Source organism: Ranitomeya imitator, chromosome 5 (genome assembly GCF_032444005.1).
Source record: "Ranitomeya imitator isolate aRanImi1 chromosome 5, aRanImi1.pri, whole genome shotgun sequence".
NCBI lineage: Eukaryota > Metazoa > Chordata > Amphibia > Anura > Dendrobatidae > Ranitomeya > Ranitomeya imitator.
The window spans coordinates 274,661,997-274,681,177 of NC_091286.1; the positions used below are offsets into that span (position 1 = coordinate 274,661,997).

Here is a 19,181-nt window from a genome sequence, read left to right on the forward strand (position 1 = left end):
GATTGATCCTTCGGTAGGGCGTGACAGGCCAATCCAGGCCTTGTTCATTTTGATAAGAGTCAGCCTGCCAGCATTTTCAGCTGAGAGGTGGATGCGCCCAGGCGGCACTAAAAACTCACTCTGACAAAACGCTAGTGCAGTCCAGCTTGGATACTCAGTAGTTGTATTATTATTATTATTTATTTATATAGCACCATTGATTCCATGGTGCTGTACATGAGAAGGGGTTACATACAAGTTACAGATATCACTTACAGTAAACAAACTAACAATGACGGACTGATACAGAGGGGCGAGGACCCTGCCCTTGCGGGCTTACATTCTACAGGATTATGGGGACACAAATGGCACAATGGTTGTATGGCACAAATGTACTCATTCACCATCTTCAAAAACGTTTCCCTCCTTGCCATACTACCCTGCGCATCAAGGCCTGGGCGAAGGGAGAGACTAATAAAACTGTCCCAGTACTTTGATAGTGTTCCCCTACCTCTGTTGGACCTAGTGTGTATCTCCCTTGTTTCTCCTCCATGGTTACCCATGGATCTATGACCTCTGTCGCCAGCTTTGTCAGATGTGAATTTTTTTCACTTATTATTTGACTAGGGCCTTCTCATATTGCACCATTTTACTAGCCCTAGGCAGTAATGAAATGGAAAGTTCTCTTTGTAGCATGGGTCAAGAAGGGTTAACAACCAGTAATCATTGTTGGTCAAAATGCCTATAATGTGAGGGTCACTGGAAAGGCAGCAGTGTTATGATGTGGTGGTTTAGGAGCAACATGGAACGAGCTCTGAAGGAAGTGGTAACTGTACTGACCGCAGTCCCTAAGCTCAACACAACACTAGAAGTAGCCGTGGGATGCTCCTAACTCTCCCTAGGCACCTTGTCACCGCCTAAGAGCTAACTACCCCTAAAGATAGAAGCAGGAAAACTATCTTGCCTCAGAGAAAATCCCCAAAGGATAGATTAGCCCCCCACAAATAATGACTGTGAGTGGAGAGGGAAAAGACATACACAGAATGAAACCAGGATGAGCACAGGAGGCCAGTCTAGCTTGATAGAAAGGACAGGATGGAATACTGTGCGGTCAGTATAAAACACTACAAAAATCCACGCAGAGTTTACTAAAAATCTCCACACCTGACTAAAGGTGTGGATGGTAAATCTGCTTCCCAGAGCTTCCAGCAAGACAGAATTAATTCATACTGATAAAGCTGGACAAACATAGAAAGCACAGAACGGATAAGTCCACAATCTGTGAACAAAAGAGCAAGCAAAAACTGGTCAGGATAACAGGGAAATCCAAAGAGATGTGAATCCAACCAGGAACCATTTACAAGTGGCACTGGCTGAAGGACAGAGCCAGGCATAAATAGCCGAGCAGAAAAGACGATCAGTGGAAGCAGCTGAAGACAGCTAACTCCAAGGAGCAGCCATACCACTTGAAACCACAAGAGGGAGCCCAAGAGCAGAACTCGCCAAAGTGCCACTTACAACCACCGGATGGAGCCCAAGAGCGGAATTCACAACAGTACCCCCCTTGAGGAGGGGTCACAGAACCCTCACCAGAGCCCCCAGGCCGATCAGGACGAGCCAAGTGAAAAGCACGAACCAAATTGGTGGCATGGACATCGGAGGCAACAACCCAAAAATTATCCTCCTGACCATAACCCTTCCACTTGACAAGATACTGAAGCCTCCGCCTCGAAAAACGAGAATCCAAAATCTTCTCAACCTCATATTCCAACTCTCCCTCAACCAACACCGGGGCAGGAGGGTCAACCGAGGGAACAACGGGCACCACATATCTCCGCAACAAAGATCTATGGAAAACATTATGAATGGCAAAAGAGGCTGGAAGAGCCAAACGAAAAGACACCGGATTAATAATTTCAGAAATTTTATAAGGACCAATAAACCGAGGCTTAAACTTAGGGGACGAAACCTTCATAGGAACATGACGAGAAGACAACCAAACCAAATCCCCCACACGAAACCGGGGACCAACACACCGACGGCGGTTAGCAAAATGTTGAGCCCTTTCCTGAGACAACGTCAAATTGTCCACCACATGAGTCCAAATCTGCTGCAGCCTGTCCACCACAGAATCAACACCAGGACAATCAGAAGGCTCCACCTGCCCAGAAGAAAAGCGAGGATGAAAACCAAAATTACAAAAGAAAGGTGAAACCAAAGTAGCCGAACTAGCCCGATTATTAAGGGCAAACTCAGCCAACGGCAAGAAAGACACCCAATCATCCTGATCAGCAGACACAAAGCATCTCAAATAGGTCTCCAAGGTCTGATTAGTTCGCTCAGTTTGGCCATTAGTCTGAGGATGAAACGCCGAAGAAAAAGACAAATCAATGCCCATCCTAGCACAAAAGGCCCGCCAAAATCTAGAGACAAACTGAGAACCTCTGTCAGACACAATATTCTCCGGAATGCCATGCAAACGAACCACATGCTGAAAAAACAATGGAACCAGATCTGAGGAGGAAGGCAACTCAGGCAAAGGTACCAGATGGACCATTTTAGAGAACCGGTCACAAACAACCCAGATAACAGACATCTTCTGGGAAACAGGAAGATCCGAAATAAAATCCATGGAAATATGCGTCCAGGGCCTCTCAGGGACCGGCAAAGGCAAAAGCAACCCACTAGCGCGGGAACAGCAAGGTTTGGCTCGGGCGCAAGTCCCACAGGACTGCACAAAAGCATGGACATCGCGTGACAAGGAAGGCCACCAAAAGGACCTAGCAACCAAATCTCTGGTACCAAAAATCCCAGGATCACCAGCCAACACTGAACAATGAACCTCAGAAATCACTTTACTCGTCCATCTATAAGGAACAAACAGCTTCCCCACAGGACAGCGGTCAGGCCTATCAGCCTGAAATTCCTGAAGCACCCGCCGCAAATCAGGGGAGATGGCAGAAAGAATCACCCCTTCCTTAAGAATGTCAACCGGCTCAAGGAATCCAGGAGAATCAGGTGAAAAACTCCTAGAGAGGGCATCAGCCTTAACATTCTTAGATCCCGGAAAATACGAGACCACAAAATCAAAACGGGAGAAAAACAGAGACCATCGAGCCTGTCTAGGATTCAGCCGCTTGGCCGACTCGAGGTAAACCAGATTCTTATGATCAGTCAAGACCACAACGCGGTGCTTAGCTCCCTCAAGCCAATGTCGCCACTCCTCAAACGCCCACTTCATAGCCAACAACTCCCGATTGCTGACATCATAATTGCGTTCCGCAGGCGAAAACTTTCTGGAAAAAAAGGCACACGGTTTCATCAAAGAACCATCAGACTCCCTCTGAGACAAAACGGCCCCTGCCCCAATCTCAGAAGCGTCGACCTCAACCTGAAAAGGAAGAGAAACATCGGGCTGACGCAACACAGGGGCAGAAGTAAATCGGCGTTTAAGCTCCTGAAAGGCCTCAACAGCCGCAGAGGACCAATTCGTCACATCAGCGCCTTTCTTCGTCAAATCAGTAAGGGGCTTAACCACACTGGAAAAGTTGGCAATGAAACGGCGATAGAAATTAGCAAAGCCCAAACATTTTTGAAGGCCCTTCACAGATGTGGGTTGAATCCAGTCATGAATAGCGTGGACCTTAACAGGATCCATTTCTATAGACGAGGGAGAAAAAATAAAACCCAAAAAAGAGACCTTCTGAACTCAGAATAGGCACTTAGACCCCTTCACAAACAAAGCATTATCACGAAGGATCTGGAACACCATCCTGACCTGCTTCACATGAGACTCCCAATCATCGGAAAAAATCAAAATATCATCCAAATATACGACCATGAATTTATCAAGATAATTGCGTAAAATATCATGCATGAAAGACTGGAACACAAATGGAGCATTAGAGAGCCCAAATGGCATCACAAGGTATTCAAAATGGCCTTCGGGCGTATTAAATGCAGTTTTCCATTCGTCACCCTGTTTAATACGAACAAGATTATATGCCCCTCGGAGGTCAATCTTAGTAAACCAACTAGCCCCCTTAATCTGAGCAAACAAATCAGTAAGCAGAGGCAAGGGGTATTGGAATTTAACCGTGATCTTATTAAGAAGACGATAATCAATACAGGGTCTCAAGGAGCCATCCTTCTTAGCAACAAAAAAGAAACCCGCTCCCAATGGTGACGAAGAGGGCCGAATATGCCCCTTCTCCAAAGACTCCTTAACATAACTCCGCATGGCGGCATGCTCTGGCACAGACAGATTGAAAAGTCGGCCCTTAGGGAACTTGCAACCAGGAATAAAGTTAATATCACAATCACAGTCCCTGTGCGGTGGAAGGGAACTGGACTTGGGCTCATCAAATACATCCTGGAAATCCAACAAAAACTCAGGGACCTCAGAAGAGGGGGAAGAGGAAATTGACATCAAAGGAACGTCACTATGTACCCCTTGACAACCCCAACTAGTCACAGTCATAGTTTTCCAAACCAGCACCGGATTATGTTCCTGTAACCATGGAAAACCCAGTACAACAATATCATGCAGGTTATGCAACACCAGAAAATGGCAATCTTCCTGATGTGCTGGGGCCATGTACATAGTCATCTGCGTCCAGTACTGAGGTTTATCCTTGGCCAAGGGTGTAGCATCAATACCCCTCAAAGGAATAGGGCTCTGCAAAGGCTGCAAGGAAAAACCACAGCGCCTGGCGAATTCTAAGTCCATTAAGTTCAGGGCAGCGCCTGAATCCACAAATGCCATGACAGAAAAGGACGACAATGAGCAAATCAGGGTCACAGATAAGAGAAATTTAGGCTGTACAGTACTGATGGTAGCAGACCTAGCGACCCTCTTAGTACGCTTAGGGCAATCAGAGATAACATGAGTAGAATCACCACAGTAAAAACACAGCCTATTCTGACGTCTGAATTCCTGCTGTTCTGTTCTAGTCAAAATCCTATCACATTGCATAGGTTCAGGATTCTGCTCCGAGGACACTGCCATATGGTGCACAGCTTTGCGCTCGCGCAGACGCCGATCAATCTGAATGGCTAGAGATATAGATTCGCTCAAACCGGCAGGCGTAGGAAAGCCCAGCATAACATCTTTTAGGGCTTCAGAAAGACCTTTTCTGAAAATAGCAGCCAGAGCCTCCTCATTCCATTTAGTGAGCACAGACCATTTTCTAAATTTCTGGCAGTATAATTCTGCCGCTTCCTGATCTTGACACAAGGCCAACAGGGTTTTTTCTGCATGATCCACAGAATTAGGTTCGTTATACAATAATCCGAGCGCTTGAAAAAATGCGTCTACATTCAATAATGCCGGATCCCCTGTTTCAAGAGAAAAGGCCCAGTCTTGAGGGTCACCACGCAACAAGGATATGATGATTTTTACTTGCTGAATGGGATCACCTGAAGAACGGTTTCAAAGCAAAAAACAATTTGCAGTTATTTTTAAAGTTCAAAAACTTGGATCTGTCCCCAAAAAACAAATCAGGAGTAGGAATTCTAGGCTCTAAAGCCGGAGTCTGGACAACATAGTCCTGGATACTCTGTACTCTTGCAGCAAGTTGATCCACACGAGAAAACAAACCCTGAACATCCATGCCAGAGCATATATCCTGAACCACCCAGATATCAAGAGGAAATAAAAGACAAACCAGAGCACAGAAAAAAAAATGGTTCAGAACTTTCTTTTCCTTCTTTTGAGATGCATTTAATTCATTTTTGGCCACTTGTACTGTTATGATGCGGTGGTTTAGGAGCAACATGGAACGAGCTCTGAAGGAAGTGGTAACTGTACTGACCGCAGTCCCTAAGCTCAACACAACACTAGAAGTAGCCGTGGGATGCTCCTAACTCTCCCTAGGCACCTCGTCACCGCCTAAGAGCTAACTACCCTCAAAGATAGAAGCAGGAAAACTATCTTGCCTCAGAGAAAATCCCCAAAGAATAGATTAGCCCCCCACAAATAATGACTGTGAGTGGAGAGGGAAAAGACATACACAGAATGAAACCAGGATGAGCACAGGAGGCCAGTCTAGCTTGATAGAAAGGACAGGATGGAATACTGTGCGGTCAGTATAAAACACTACAAAAATCCACGCAGAGTTTACTAAAAATCTCCACACCTGACTAAAGGTGTGGAGGGTAAATCTGCTTCCCAGAGCTTCCAGCAAGACAGAATTAATTCATACTGATAATGCTGGACAAACATAGAAAGCACAGAACGGATAAATCCACAATCTGTGAACAAAAAGGGCAAGCTAAAACTTAGCTTTGCTGAACTGGTCAGGATAACAGGGAAATCCAAAGAGATGTGAATCCAACCAGGAACCATTTACAAGTGGCACTGGCTGAAGGACAGAGCCAGGCATAAATAGCCGAGCAGAAAAGACGATCAGTGGAAGCAGCTGAAGACAGCTAACTCCAAGGAGCAGCCATACCACTTGAAACCACAAGAGGGAGCCCAAGAGCAGAACTCACAAAAGTGCCACTTACAACCACCGGAGGGAGCCCAAGAGCGGAATTCACAACACAGCAGGACATAAAGTCATTCATGTGTGCCAGACTCCAAACAGGCAAGACTTCCCTGTCCCCACCAGGAGGACAACTCCCCATTTCCTTCTCCACCTCCTCTTCGGCCCATCCACGCTGAACAGACAGGATGAAGCTGGAGTGGGTAGTACCATCTGTAGTGCAGACAACCATCTCCTGTTCCTCTTCCTCCTCATTATCACTTAATCCATGCTGAGAAGATAAGATGAGGCTGGGTTGGGTAGTAACATCCTGTGTATTTTCTGCCTCAATCTCCTACTGATCCATATGCAAAGCTTCTTCTTTAATTGAGAGCAGAAAGTGTTTCAGTAAACACAGAAGCATGATTGTTACTCTGATTATGACGTCATCACTGCTCACCAACTTGTTTGATTCCTCAAAGTTTTGTAGAACCTCACAGATGTCAGACATCCATGCCCACTTGTAAGTTGTTATGTGCGGATGCTGACTGAAATACTGACGGGCATGTTGTAGCTGGCATTCAAATATTGCCCTCTGCTGCTCACAAATAGGCATGAGCGGACATGTGGAAGATTTGGGTCCTGGTACCCAACCTGAACTTAAACCCCATTGAAAACAATGGTGACCCAAACTTTAGAGCAGGAAATCTCTCTCCTCTTGGAATTTCCCTGGAACTCCGAACATTACAACGGACTTCCGGGAGAAGTCCGTGTTTGGAGTTTAGCACTGGACACTAAACGTGTGATACGAACCTCAAACTTTTATGTTCGGGTCACTCATCTCTACTCAGAAAGCCTTGCCAACATATGTATTGTGGAGTCATGTCAAGTGGTCACGTCATACACTGGTTGGTGAGCTGACATTTGCAATTGCTGCTGCAGCATTGCCAGACCAGCAGCTGCTGTAGCTGACTTCCTGAAATGGGCGCATACGTGGTGTACCTTCACAAGTAGCTCAGGCAAATCAGGGTAGGTTTTCAGAAACCGCTGAACCACTAATTTGAGCACGTGGGCTAGGCATGGTATGGATGCAAGCTTGCCAAGCTTTAGAGCTGCTACCAGGTTACAGACATTATTACATACCACCATATGTGTTTGTAGGTTCAGCAGCGAGAGCCACAAATCTGCCTGGTCTATTAAACCTTTCAACAACTCAACGGCGGTGTCTTGTTTGTCACTCAAACAAATTAGTTTCATCAGAGCCTTTTGCCACTTCACTGAGGCAGTGCTGCACTGCTTCCATCTTGTCACTGATATGGATGATAATTCAGAGATTAAGGATTAGGACGCAGAAGAAGTGCAGAAACTGGTGCAGGAGGTGGCTGAAACTCTAATGGGAGGAGGGCCTCCAATTCTCTGTTTCGGTGGCATGTGTGCCATCCCTGGGTCTGATCCGGCCTATACTAGGCTCACCCAGTGTGCCATCAGGGAAATGTAGCACTGGCCACAAGCACTTGTCCACGTGTCAGTCATAAAGTGGACCTTCCAAGTAACTGCATTGGTCAGTACAGGCATGATATTATGGGACATGTGCTGGGGACACATGCTAGGGATAGCACACCAGGAAAAATATTGATAGCTGGGGACAGAGTACTGACGGATGGCCGCCACTATGAGGTTGCGAAAAACCTCAGTGTCCACAAGCCTAAACCGCAACATTTCCAGGGCAAGCATGCTGAAAATGTGCCCATTTAGTGTTTAATCCTGTTGATAGGTTGCTGGGTATTTACGCTTCCGTTCCAAGGCCTGGGGTAGGGACAGCTGAACATGGCGCTGGGACAAGGAATTGGATGCGGTTGCTGATGATGCTTTCAAATGTGCAATGACAGGTTCAGGGCAGGATGCACCCACGCCTGCATCATGGACAGGGGATTAGCAAGCATGTAGCACCGGGGAAGAGGCAGTGGCATCATCTGCAGACACTGACTATGGACACAGGCGTAAGGGTGCTTTGATGACATGTGTCTAAGCATGCTGGTGGTGGTCAGGCTCGTAGTGGTCAGTCTCCTGCTGACCTTAGTATCGCACAGGTAGAAAATGACCATTAGTTTATCTCCCGCGTTTTCTTTAAAAAAGGACTGAGGAACACTTAACCCTTGGCCTTAAAACTTGCCATGTGTGGGTGCCCTGCGGATTAGTTGCCCGCCTTGTTCCTCTGTCCACCTCACTGCCTCTTCCTGTCTGTTGCGGTGAAGTGGATCCCTCCCCTTCACTCTAGATAGCACCTTCCCATGTTGGGTCAGTGATGTTATCATCCACCACCTCATCTCCAACTTCTGCACTATGGTCCTCCTGACTTGTTGACTAAACATCACTTGTTGGCAACTGTTTCTCATCATAATTTACCTCTTGAGACACTAATTGCTGATTCCCACAGTTGTTTTCTTCTGATCGTGCGCAAATATTTGGGCACCACTATACACAAACTCCTCCATACCCTCTTGAAATGTGCAGGGCAAGAAGCCAGAAAAAATAAATGGAAATATAAAGAGATCCTCTGAGTTTCCGAGATTGGGATCACTTGTCTCCTGGAGTCCTGAAGTAAGCAGTATATGCCATCCAACCAACCACCTGTTCGCATTGTTCTGGCTTCAATAGTGGTGTTCCGTGCTCCCCTGCAAAGTGGAACAGGAAGCTAGGTCTCTATTGATGAGCGTGTTTGTTGTGCTCCTGAAGCAGGCACAGTTTCACCTGGCTCACAGCCTCGGCCTCCGTGTGCGCCATCAGGAGAATGTTTACTTCCTCGTCCCTTACTGCACACCATGCACATTTTAAATTAAGGATATGCGCCTTTAGTAGGAAAAAAATATTTAGCCCTGACAAGGACTATTGTTTTAACGGTGAAGCAGCAGCAGTACACAATATTATTAAACCTTGACTAAATGTCTGTGCAGCGCCCCAGAGACCTGGTCGTTGCAGTATGACGCTCTGCCACTAAGGGGAATGATGGTACGTCTGATGGCACTAAGGAGTTCTCCTGACCAGGTATCACCAGAACAAATTACACTTCACACTCCGGCCACTAGGGGGAGAAAAAGGCTTTATTTATTGGGCCACTCCTCACACTGGTAAAACTAGGGGTTGGGGAGGAATTTAGTCAGAAGCTGACTGTGTTGGATTCAGGCAACATCCCGTGGCAGGGGGTGTTGCAGGGAGAAGACACAGGGGGGTCCCTGTCAGGCGTGGGAACCTGGCAGGTGCCTAGCGAACAGAGCAGAATGTAACGGAACCGCGCCTGCACACCCCGCGGCGGTATCCTAAGAAAGTGACATAAAGGGAAGGATATTGTGGAACAGTGTAAACGAGATCAAGCACAAAGGAGTACCAGTAGGAGTCGTGCCATGAGACTGAGGCAGCATCCTACTGAGGCGCGTAGCCGGTGGCCGGAACACCGCGGGAGTAACTGACTCCAAGCCTTACTTCGAACTCCGCAGGACAGTTAATTATAGGTTGGCTGTCTACCTTACTACACCTACGAAGACATAGGGGGCAACAGTGGGAGAGGGGCGTCTCTAGGGTCCCGGAAGACCTCCAGGCCCTCCCGTCATACGGGTGCGTCCTAGCCATAACATACCTGGGGGACGTTGAAACTAGAAACATCTGGAACCAAAGAGAGAGAGAGAGCTGTAGAGAACGAATGAACGAGAACAGTAGTTGTGAGGACTATTCCGAATGCTCAGCAGGGTAGGACTACAACACACAGGCGCTAGTGGTAGGCAACGATTTCCATTTCCGAAGGAAACTCTGGATGTGCCCATCGGACCGGCCGGTCTCAGATAGCCGTGTTAAGCGTGCTCTGGATTGAGGATCCTGAAGTCTTCAGTAAAAAGGTAAAGAGACTGCAACCCTGTGTCCTCGTTATTGACTGTACCCTACACCATTACCATCCACCTTACTGGGAAGCCTTGGGGACATACTTCACCTGTGGGAAGATATACCATCCAGCTGCCATTCCATCACCCCAGCGGACCCCACAGCAGCGTCGGTCGTCCTGACCGAACACCACAGGTGGCGTCACGAACCCCTGACAGACTGCACCACCTTTATTGGACGCCTCTTAGCAGGGTCGCGGACCGGGTCTAGCCACCGTGACAGCCTCAGAACCGAACCAGAGAGGCCCGGTACCGAGAACTCGTGGCCCTGTGTCTGGGGGCGCTCCAACTGCTCTAAAGCGCTCTCCCTCCTATAACAACTCTCCCAGCACTGTTTCCTGAACACAATGTGCTGAGCATCGAGTCACTGGTAGTGTTGAGCGATACCTTCCGATATCGGGAAATATCGGATTGGATCGGACTGATACTCCAAAAATATTCTGATACCGGAAACCAATCCAAGTCAATGGGACACAAATATCGGAATGAAAATAAACCCTTTCTTTCCTTGCACATCCAGTTCGGTAGGGGGGAAGAGTGTGGGCGGTGCATGGGTGGAGATTGTGCATGTCTGTGTGTGCGGGCGATGTCTGTGCGGGCCTCTCGGGGTCTGTGCGGGCCTGCTGGGGCCAGTACAGGTCTCTTGGGGGTGTGTGCGGGACTGCCGGGGGTCTGTACGGGCCTCTCAGGGGTCTGTGCGGGCCTGCCGGGCCTCTCGGGGGTCTGTGCGGGCCTGCTGGGGCCTGTACGGGCCTCTTGGGGTTCTGTGCGGGCCTGCCAGGGGTCTGTATGGGCCTCTCGGGAATCTGTGCGGGCCTGCCAGGGGTCTGTACGGGCCTCTCGGGGGTCTGTGCAGGCCTCTCGGGGGTCTTTGTAGCTGTGTGCAGGCATCGTCCGATGGGACTACAAGTTCCAACGGGCTATGCCTGCTACAATGACAGTGATTGACACATTAGCCAATGATGGGACAGTACTAGTGTTGAATGTAAAAAAAACAAAATACAAACATACATTTTATATACTACATACATACAACATGCATACATACATACAACATACATTTTACATACTACATACATACTACATACATACATACATACAACATACATACAATATACTACATACATACTACATACATACATACAACATACACACAATATACTACATACATACTACATACATACAACATACATACAACATACCACATACATACAACATACATACAACATACATGCATACTACTTACATACTACATACATACATACAACTTACTATATATTACATACATACTACATACATACAACATTCTACATACATACTACATACATACAACATACATACAACGTACATTACATGCATACTACAAACATACTACATACATACATACAACTTACTATATATTATATACATACTACATACATACATACAACATACTATACATACATACAACATACATACATACATACATACTACATACATGCATACATACAACATACTACATACATACAACAGGCATACAACATACCACATACATACTACATACATAAAACATACAGCATACATACTACATATATACATACAACATACTACATACATACTACATACATACAACATACTACATACATACTATATACATACATACATGCAACATAGTACATACATACAACATACATACTACATACATACTACATACAATACATTCATACATTATATACAATACATACATATAGACATACAGTACATATAACATAGAGTACATACTCACCATCACTTGTCACTTTGATCCCCGAAGCCAGTGTCATCTGTAAAAAATATTAAAATAACAAGCAACCAATATACTCCCTGATCCGCAGAAATCCACGAGTGTCCCACCACGATCTAACGTGGACAACAGCAGCATCAGCTGATGCGACCGCTCTCTAGGGGCTCCAGGAATACAATGACAGGAGGATGGTATCCTTCTGCACTGTATTCCTCCGCCGCTGTAAAAAAATAGTCCCTAGTCTCACTTTTGGCATTGCTGTGAGAGAAAGTTCCCACGCAGCTTTTGCCATAAAGTGAGACCAGTGAACTATAGTAACCTCTCAGTGATGCACTGTAGGAGCCATTGTCTCCTGTCAGTGTGTCACTGAAGGTCCTATAGAGCAGTGACATCACCCGATGTCACTGTTCTATAGGGGAGATCGTCGTGGGACACTCGTTATTAATTGGACTACGACGGACAGGTAGTATACGGTTTATTATTTTACGTTTCTTGCAGGCGCTGAAGTATGGTAAGTATGGTTAAATTAAGAATATTAAAATACTTTTTTCTGGCTGTGTCTTTATATTTTTTTACCTCTTTCGCTACTGTATGTAGTATACATGTATGTATGTAGTATGTATGTAGTATGTTGAATGTATGTAGTATGTTGTATGTATGTAGTATGTATGTATGTATGTATGTAGTATGTATGTTGTATGTATGTAGTATGTATGTTGTATGTATGTAGTATGTTGCATGTATGTATGTAGTATGTTGTATGCATGTTGCATGTATGTAGTATGTATGTATGTATGTTGTATGTATGTAGTATGTATATAGTATGTATGTTGTATGTATGTTGTATGTATGTTGTATGTATGTAGTATGTATGTTGTATGTATGTAGTATGTATGTAGTATGTTGTATGCATGTTGCATGTATGTAGTATGTATGTATGTTGTATGTATGTAGTATGTATATAGTATGTATGTTGTATGTATGTTGTATGTATGTAGTATGTATGTAGTATGTTGTATGTATGTAGTATGTATATAGTATGTAGTATGTTTGTTGTATGTATGTAGTATGTTGTATGTATGTTGTATGTATGTAGTTTGTTGTATGTATGTAGTATGTATGTTGTATGTATGTAGTATGTATGTAGTATGTAGTATGTATGTAGTATGTTGTATGTATGTATGTATGTAGTATGTATGTAGTATGTATGTATGTAGTATGTAGTCCCATCGGACGATGCCTGCACACACACACAAACCCGAGAGGCCCGCACAGACCCCCGGCAGCCCGCACAGACCCCCGGAAGCCCGCACAGACTCCTGGCAGCCCGCACAGACCCCCCACAGTCACACACAGACCCCGCCCACACACACAGACACGCAGTCTCTGCCCATGCACCGCCCACACTCCATTACAGCGCATCATGACATCATTACAGGATGTGCCCACACTTCTTAGGATCCTCAACTGGCTCATTGCATTATGGGAACTTCCGATTCCGGTATTCGATATTCTAAAAATATCGGAACTCAGTATCAGAACGCCAATACAGCGAATATCGGCCGATACCCGATATTTGCAGTATCGGAATGCTCAACACTAGTCACTGGGTCTGATATAAGTCCCCATGACGTGATGCAGCTGGCCAATCACAGTAATGCCAGTAGCCAACATGGCTACAGCATTGATGTGCATGGCGGGTAATCCCCATATGTATATTGGCTTCATAACAGGTGCCAAACATATGGGGCGGGGACATGAGCTTGGCGCTCGAGCACCTGTAATACTAGATCAAGATGTGAGCTTGGTCGAACTCCCGTATGCTCTATCGAATATCGAGCAGTGGTGAGCACATTCGCTCATCGCCACTCATTACCATAGAATGTAGCTAACACATCTCAGTACTTGGATTCTGGAAGATAGGCCGGTGTCACAATTGCGAGTGCAAGTCTCTCGCATCAACACCGACACTGCTGCCAGCTCTCGGGACCGGAGCGTGCAGCTGCATATATTTCTATGCAGCTGAACGCTCCGTTGCCGAGTGCCGTTCGACTCGTTCGATTTTCTCGCATTGCACTCTCAAGTATGACCCTGGCCATAGGGTTATGAGCTCATGGAGCAACCTGAAACAAATGCTGACCAAAGTCTTTTAAGGTGTGATAGATAGAGAGTAGAGCAATGTAAAATATTTACGAACAACAATAGTAAAAGTGAAAATGGTACCATTTCCAGTGCTCCTTTTAGGACTCCGGTAAGTAGGTTACAATAGCTCAAAGATGATCTGCCAGCGGGAAGCTCTTCAACAAAGTCAATCAGTGGATTTTTATCCAAAATGAGAGAGAATCCATTTCCATTGTCATTACCTCCAATAGTAGAAGGAGTAATCCCAAGGTACATTTTGAAGGCCACCTGTGTAAATGAATAACACAAGGTAATATAACAAATTGATATTATGATAAAAACATCACACAGTGCTGGCATAAAGTGTACATTGTTGGATGGATAACACTCACAATGATGCCATAGTACAAGAGGAATCTATTTAGTGAAAATACATCAGAGGAATTATAAACACTGCAGTAATGTCTGGAATAATGCTCACAGTCGTGTGGGAATTATATGTAACAGTAAAGGGATGATATGAAATAATTGCATAGAATTTGTGCACATAGTAATATTACTGTAGTGGAAAAAGGTGTTCATTCTCTTCATAGTACAGGGAAAGCACATAAAATGATGTCACACTACAAAAGTAATTTATTTACCTTTTTTTTCCCTAGGGTTGGATTTTTTTTTCCAATTTTTGCAAGGTTGTTTCCACCAATCTCTCCCATCGGGAAACAATGTGCAGTCTGAGTTATGTCAACGCTGCAGTTTTTTACTTGGAACCAGAGGTGACTCCAGGTCACCAATAAGCTGCAACCTTAGAAGGAAGATAGACTTTTCAATGACTGTCCAATAATACGGAAAATCTGATGGTTCAGAACCTGTCCGTCCCTTTTAGGCTGCATTCATTTATATATTCAGTTTTAACCCCTTCACGCCACGGCCCTTTTTCATCTTTGCGTTTTCGTTTTTCGCTCCCCTCCTTCCCAGAGCCATAACTTTTTTATTTTTCCGTCAATATTGTCATGTGAGGGCTTATTTTTTGTGGGACGAGTTGTACTTTTGAACATCACCATTGGTTTTACCATGTCTTGTACTAGAAAATGGGAAAAAAATTCCAAGTGTGGTGAAATTGCAAAAAAAAGTGCAATCCCACACTTGTTTTTTGATTGGCTTTTTTGCTAGGTTCACTAAATGCTAAAACTGACCTGCCATTTTGATTTTCCAGGTCATTCCGAGATCATAGACACCAAACATGTCTAGGTTATTTTTTATCTAAGGGCTCATCTCCACTTGTGAGGAAAACGGACGAGTGCAATCCGATAAAAAATCGGATTGCACTCGGACCAATGTTAATCAATAGGTGACATTCCATTTGCGATTTTTTTCTCAGCCGAAATCGGACTGAGAAAAATCTGTGTCGGCTGAGAAAAAAATCGCAGCATCCGGCGTATCGCTGCGATTCTCGGACGAGACTCGCCAATGCAAGTCAATGGGTGCGAGAAAAAAAACGCACAGCACTCGCACCATGCGAGTGCTGTCCGATTTTTACGCACCCGTGTCCTTAGAAAAGCCGGCAATTCAGCGTAGAGTACAGTAAAATCACACTGACAGGTTAGATTAGAGTAGATATATACACATAGAATAGGTATATATACATATATATATGTCAGGGAGACACCTATATATATATATTTATATTTAATGCAGCGTGAGATAGCTTTAAAGCTGGTAATTCAATTACCGGCTTTTGCTTTCTCTTTCACAAACCCGACATGATATGAGACCTGGTTTACATAAAGTAAACCATCTCATATCCCCATTTTTTTGCATATTCCACACTACTAATGTTAGTAGTGTGTATATGCAAAATTTGGCCGTTCTAGCTAGTAAAATAAGGGGTTAAATGGCGGAAAAAATTGGCGTGGGCTCCCGCACAATTTTCTCCGCCAGAGTAGTAAAGCCAGTGACTGAGGGCAGATATTAATAGCCTGGAGAGGGTCCATGGTTATTGGCCCCCCTGGCTAAAAACATCTGCCCCCAGCCACCCCAGAACAGGCACATCTGGAAGATGCGCCTATTCTGGCACTTGGCCACTCTCTTCCCATTCCCGTGTAGCGGTGGGATATGGGGTAATGAAGGGTTAATGCCACCTTGCTATTGTAAGGTGACATTAAGCCTAATTAATAATGGAGAGGCGTCAATTATGACACCTATCCATTATTAATCCAATACTAGTAAAGGGTTAAAAAAAAAACACACACACATTATTAAAAATTAATTTATTGAAAAAATCACAAAGGTTGTTGTATTAATTTATTCTACTCTCAATCCACTCACTGAAGACCCTCGATCTGTAACAAAAAAATAAAAATAAACCAACAATATACATACCTTCCGAGGATCTGGCACGTCTAAATCATAGAAAAAACCCCAAGAGAAACTTTATTAGGTATCTAAATATTAAAAAGGCCACCAACCTGTGGCTACACCAAAACAGACAAAAAAACACACACCGTGAAAAAGCTAGTGTTTGGGGAAAGGAAATCCCTATAGCGTATCTACTCTGATAACTGCCTAGCAGCGGGGGTTGGCGCCCTAGGGGGAACGTTATGGCGCCCCCGCTCAACGACGGCTTGCCCTAGAATCCCTGGATAGCCCTAAAAGTACCAATGGGTCCCTCTACCCGCACAATGATAATATGCTAAAGGTACCCCTAGTAAGCTAGACAGATGACACACCTATCAATAAGGAAACCTATCCCCCAACACCGTGAATATAAAAACAATAATGAGCACATGCAGTGGGCAAATGACGAGCATGTAGAGCACAAAGTGCCAGATTTAATTCAATTCAGATAAACGGCTACTTAATAATAATTCCTACAGTTAGCCTGAGTGGTGGGTCAATCAGTAACCAGTCCTTCAGATTCGTTAATGGGTCACATGAATGGGCCCCCTGCCCGATAAAAAGTGACCTAACATGCAAAAATACATGCCGATGTGATAAATGCAGCACAGGGAAATCCCTGTAAAAATCAACAGTGCCACATATAGAACCGAAAGACCCCTTTCCACATCACTTAGTCATAGATGAAACTGCATAATTAGTACTCATCCTTCAACGTCATGCCGTCAGCCCACTGTCATACACCGCCTCAACGCGTTTCGCCTTTTGGGCTCATCAGGAGGCCCGATACGTTTGTCATGTGTCTCGATGATGCAGGATAGAGGTGAGTTGTGATACTATTTACCTCAATTTATATAACGCCGCCGGGGGAAATCATGTGTGCGACTCCTTCCTGTATCCGACCGGAAGTGATCATACTAGTGGCCGGTTAGGTAAGGGCTCTGCTGCGCCTGCGCTAGATGGAACGCACAGAGAGCCACGCACAACGTGCGGCTTCTTCCTGTTAACCAACCGGAAGTGGTAACAATCATCACCGGCTAGATAGAGACTACACTGCGTCTGCGCTGGGTGGGACGCAAAGAGAACCCCTGCGTGTCACCCATGTTTACTACGATGGCTTATCTATTACGCAAAAGTTGCGCAACACGTAGCACACAGGTTCAACTGTCTGCCAATGTGTTACAGGCATCACCCCGATAGCCTAAGTCGCAGTACGTGCTACGGCGCCTGTGTAAGTATCTATATAAACTTCAGATAACATCTTTCCTTACCGATGTCTAGTGCGTCTGCGTAGCATGACAGCAACAGACACCGGTATCAATAATCTTGTCTGTACCTGAAAAAGATACAGTGGTATATGATAAACCACAAAATACAAAGCAATGCGCCACTTATTATGCGCATAACATCATTCTGCTGAAAGCTCTGATGGGATACACAGAATTACAAAGGAGCGTCTAGGTCCCAAAAAGTACAATAAATCTGTCAGGATTAGACATGTGCTTCATTCCCTCATATTGATTAGCTTCCTTTGCATATATACATTTAATTAGGAATCAAGCACTCCATATCTTATCTCCATGTGGAGCCTATAGATCAAAGCACGCTAAACTGTGTACCCAAAGCTATTATCGCAGACACCCCAAAAAAAAAAAAAAAAAAAAAAAGACGGCTTTTTAAAAAAATCGAGGATTTTTATAAACAAAGATAAAAATACACTGATCTGCGTACATTCCTACTAACAGGAGGAGATAACACGTGACGGAACATGCAACTAGGCTTTTTGTCAAATGGTACAGTATAAAAACAAAATTAATAGAATTCAGTCAATCCTGTATATTGTAAAAGAGAAAGAGGTAATTCACAAGGACAGAGTTTTTAGAGGAAGCAGGTGAACGACTGTAGCTCATTTAGACCCTTTGGGGTCATTGAGTCCAACCTAAATGTCCACTCACATTCCCTTTGGAGGACCATTCTGTCAAAATTACCACCCCTAGGGTTAGGTTTTACCACTTCAATCACAGTGAAGGTAACATCAGTTGGCTTATCAGGGTGTTGTGATCTCATGTGTCTCGCCAAAGCAGTGTCTCTATTATGTCTAATATCCCCTAGATGTTCACCCACCCTCCTACGAAACTCTCTTATTGTTTTTCCGATGTAGTCTTTGGGACAAGGGCAGGAGGCCATGTAGACAACACCTGTTGATTTACAGTTAGAGAAGTCTCGCTGAAAAAAGACCTTCCCAGTAGTAGATATGAGATGGTTTACTGTATGTAAACCAGGTCTCAAATCATGTCGGGTTTGTGAAGGAGAAAGCAAAAGCCGATAATTGAATTACCAGCTTTAAAGCTATCTCACGCTGCATTAAATATAAATATATATATATAGGTGTCTCCCTGACATACTGTATATATATGTATATATACCTATTCTATGTGTATATATCTACTCTAATCTAACCTGTCAGTGTGATTTTACTGTACTCTGCGCTGAATAGCCTGCTTTTCTAAGGAGACCCGTGCGTAAAAA

General features: G+C 44.7%; 1 protein-coding gene across 1 annotated transcript in view; it reads right to left on the reverse strand.

Moving 5' to 3' along the window:
• TRAPPC3L (trafficking protein particle complex subunit 3L) overlaps positions 1-19,181 on the reverse strand; it is a 180,900-nt gene that overhangs the window by 19,906 nt on the left and 141,813 nt on the right. The window contains exon 5 of the mRNA XM_069726177.1: positions 14,361-14,546. Within this exon, the coding sequence (XP_069582278.1) occupies positions 14,361-14,546 (186 nt within the window). The remainder of the gene's footprint in view (positions 1-14,360; positions 14,547-19,181) is intronic.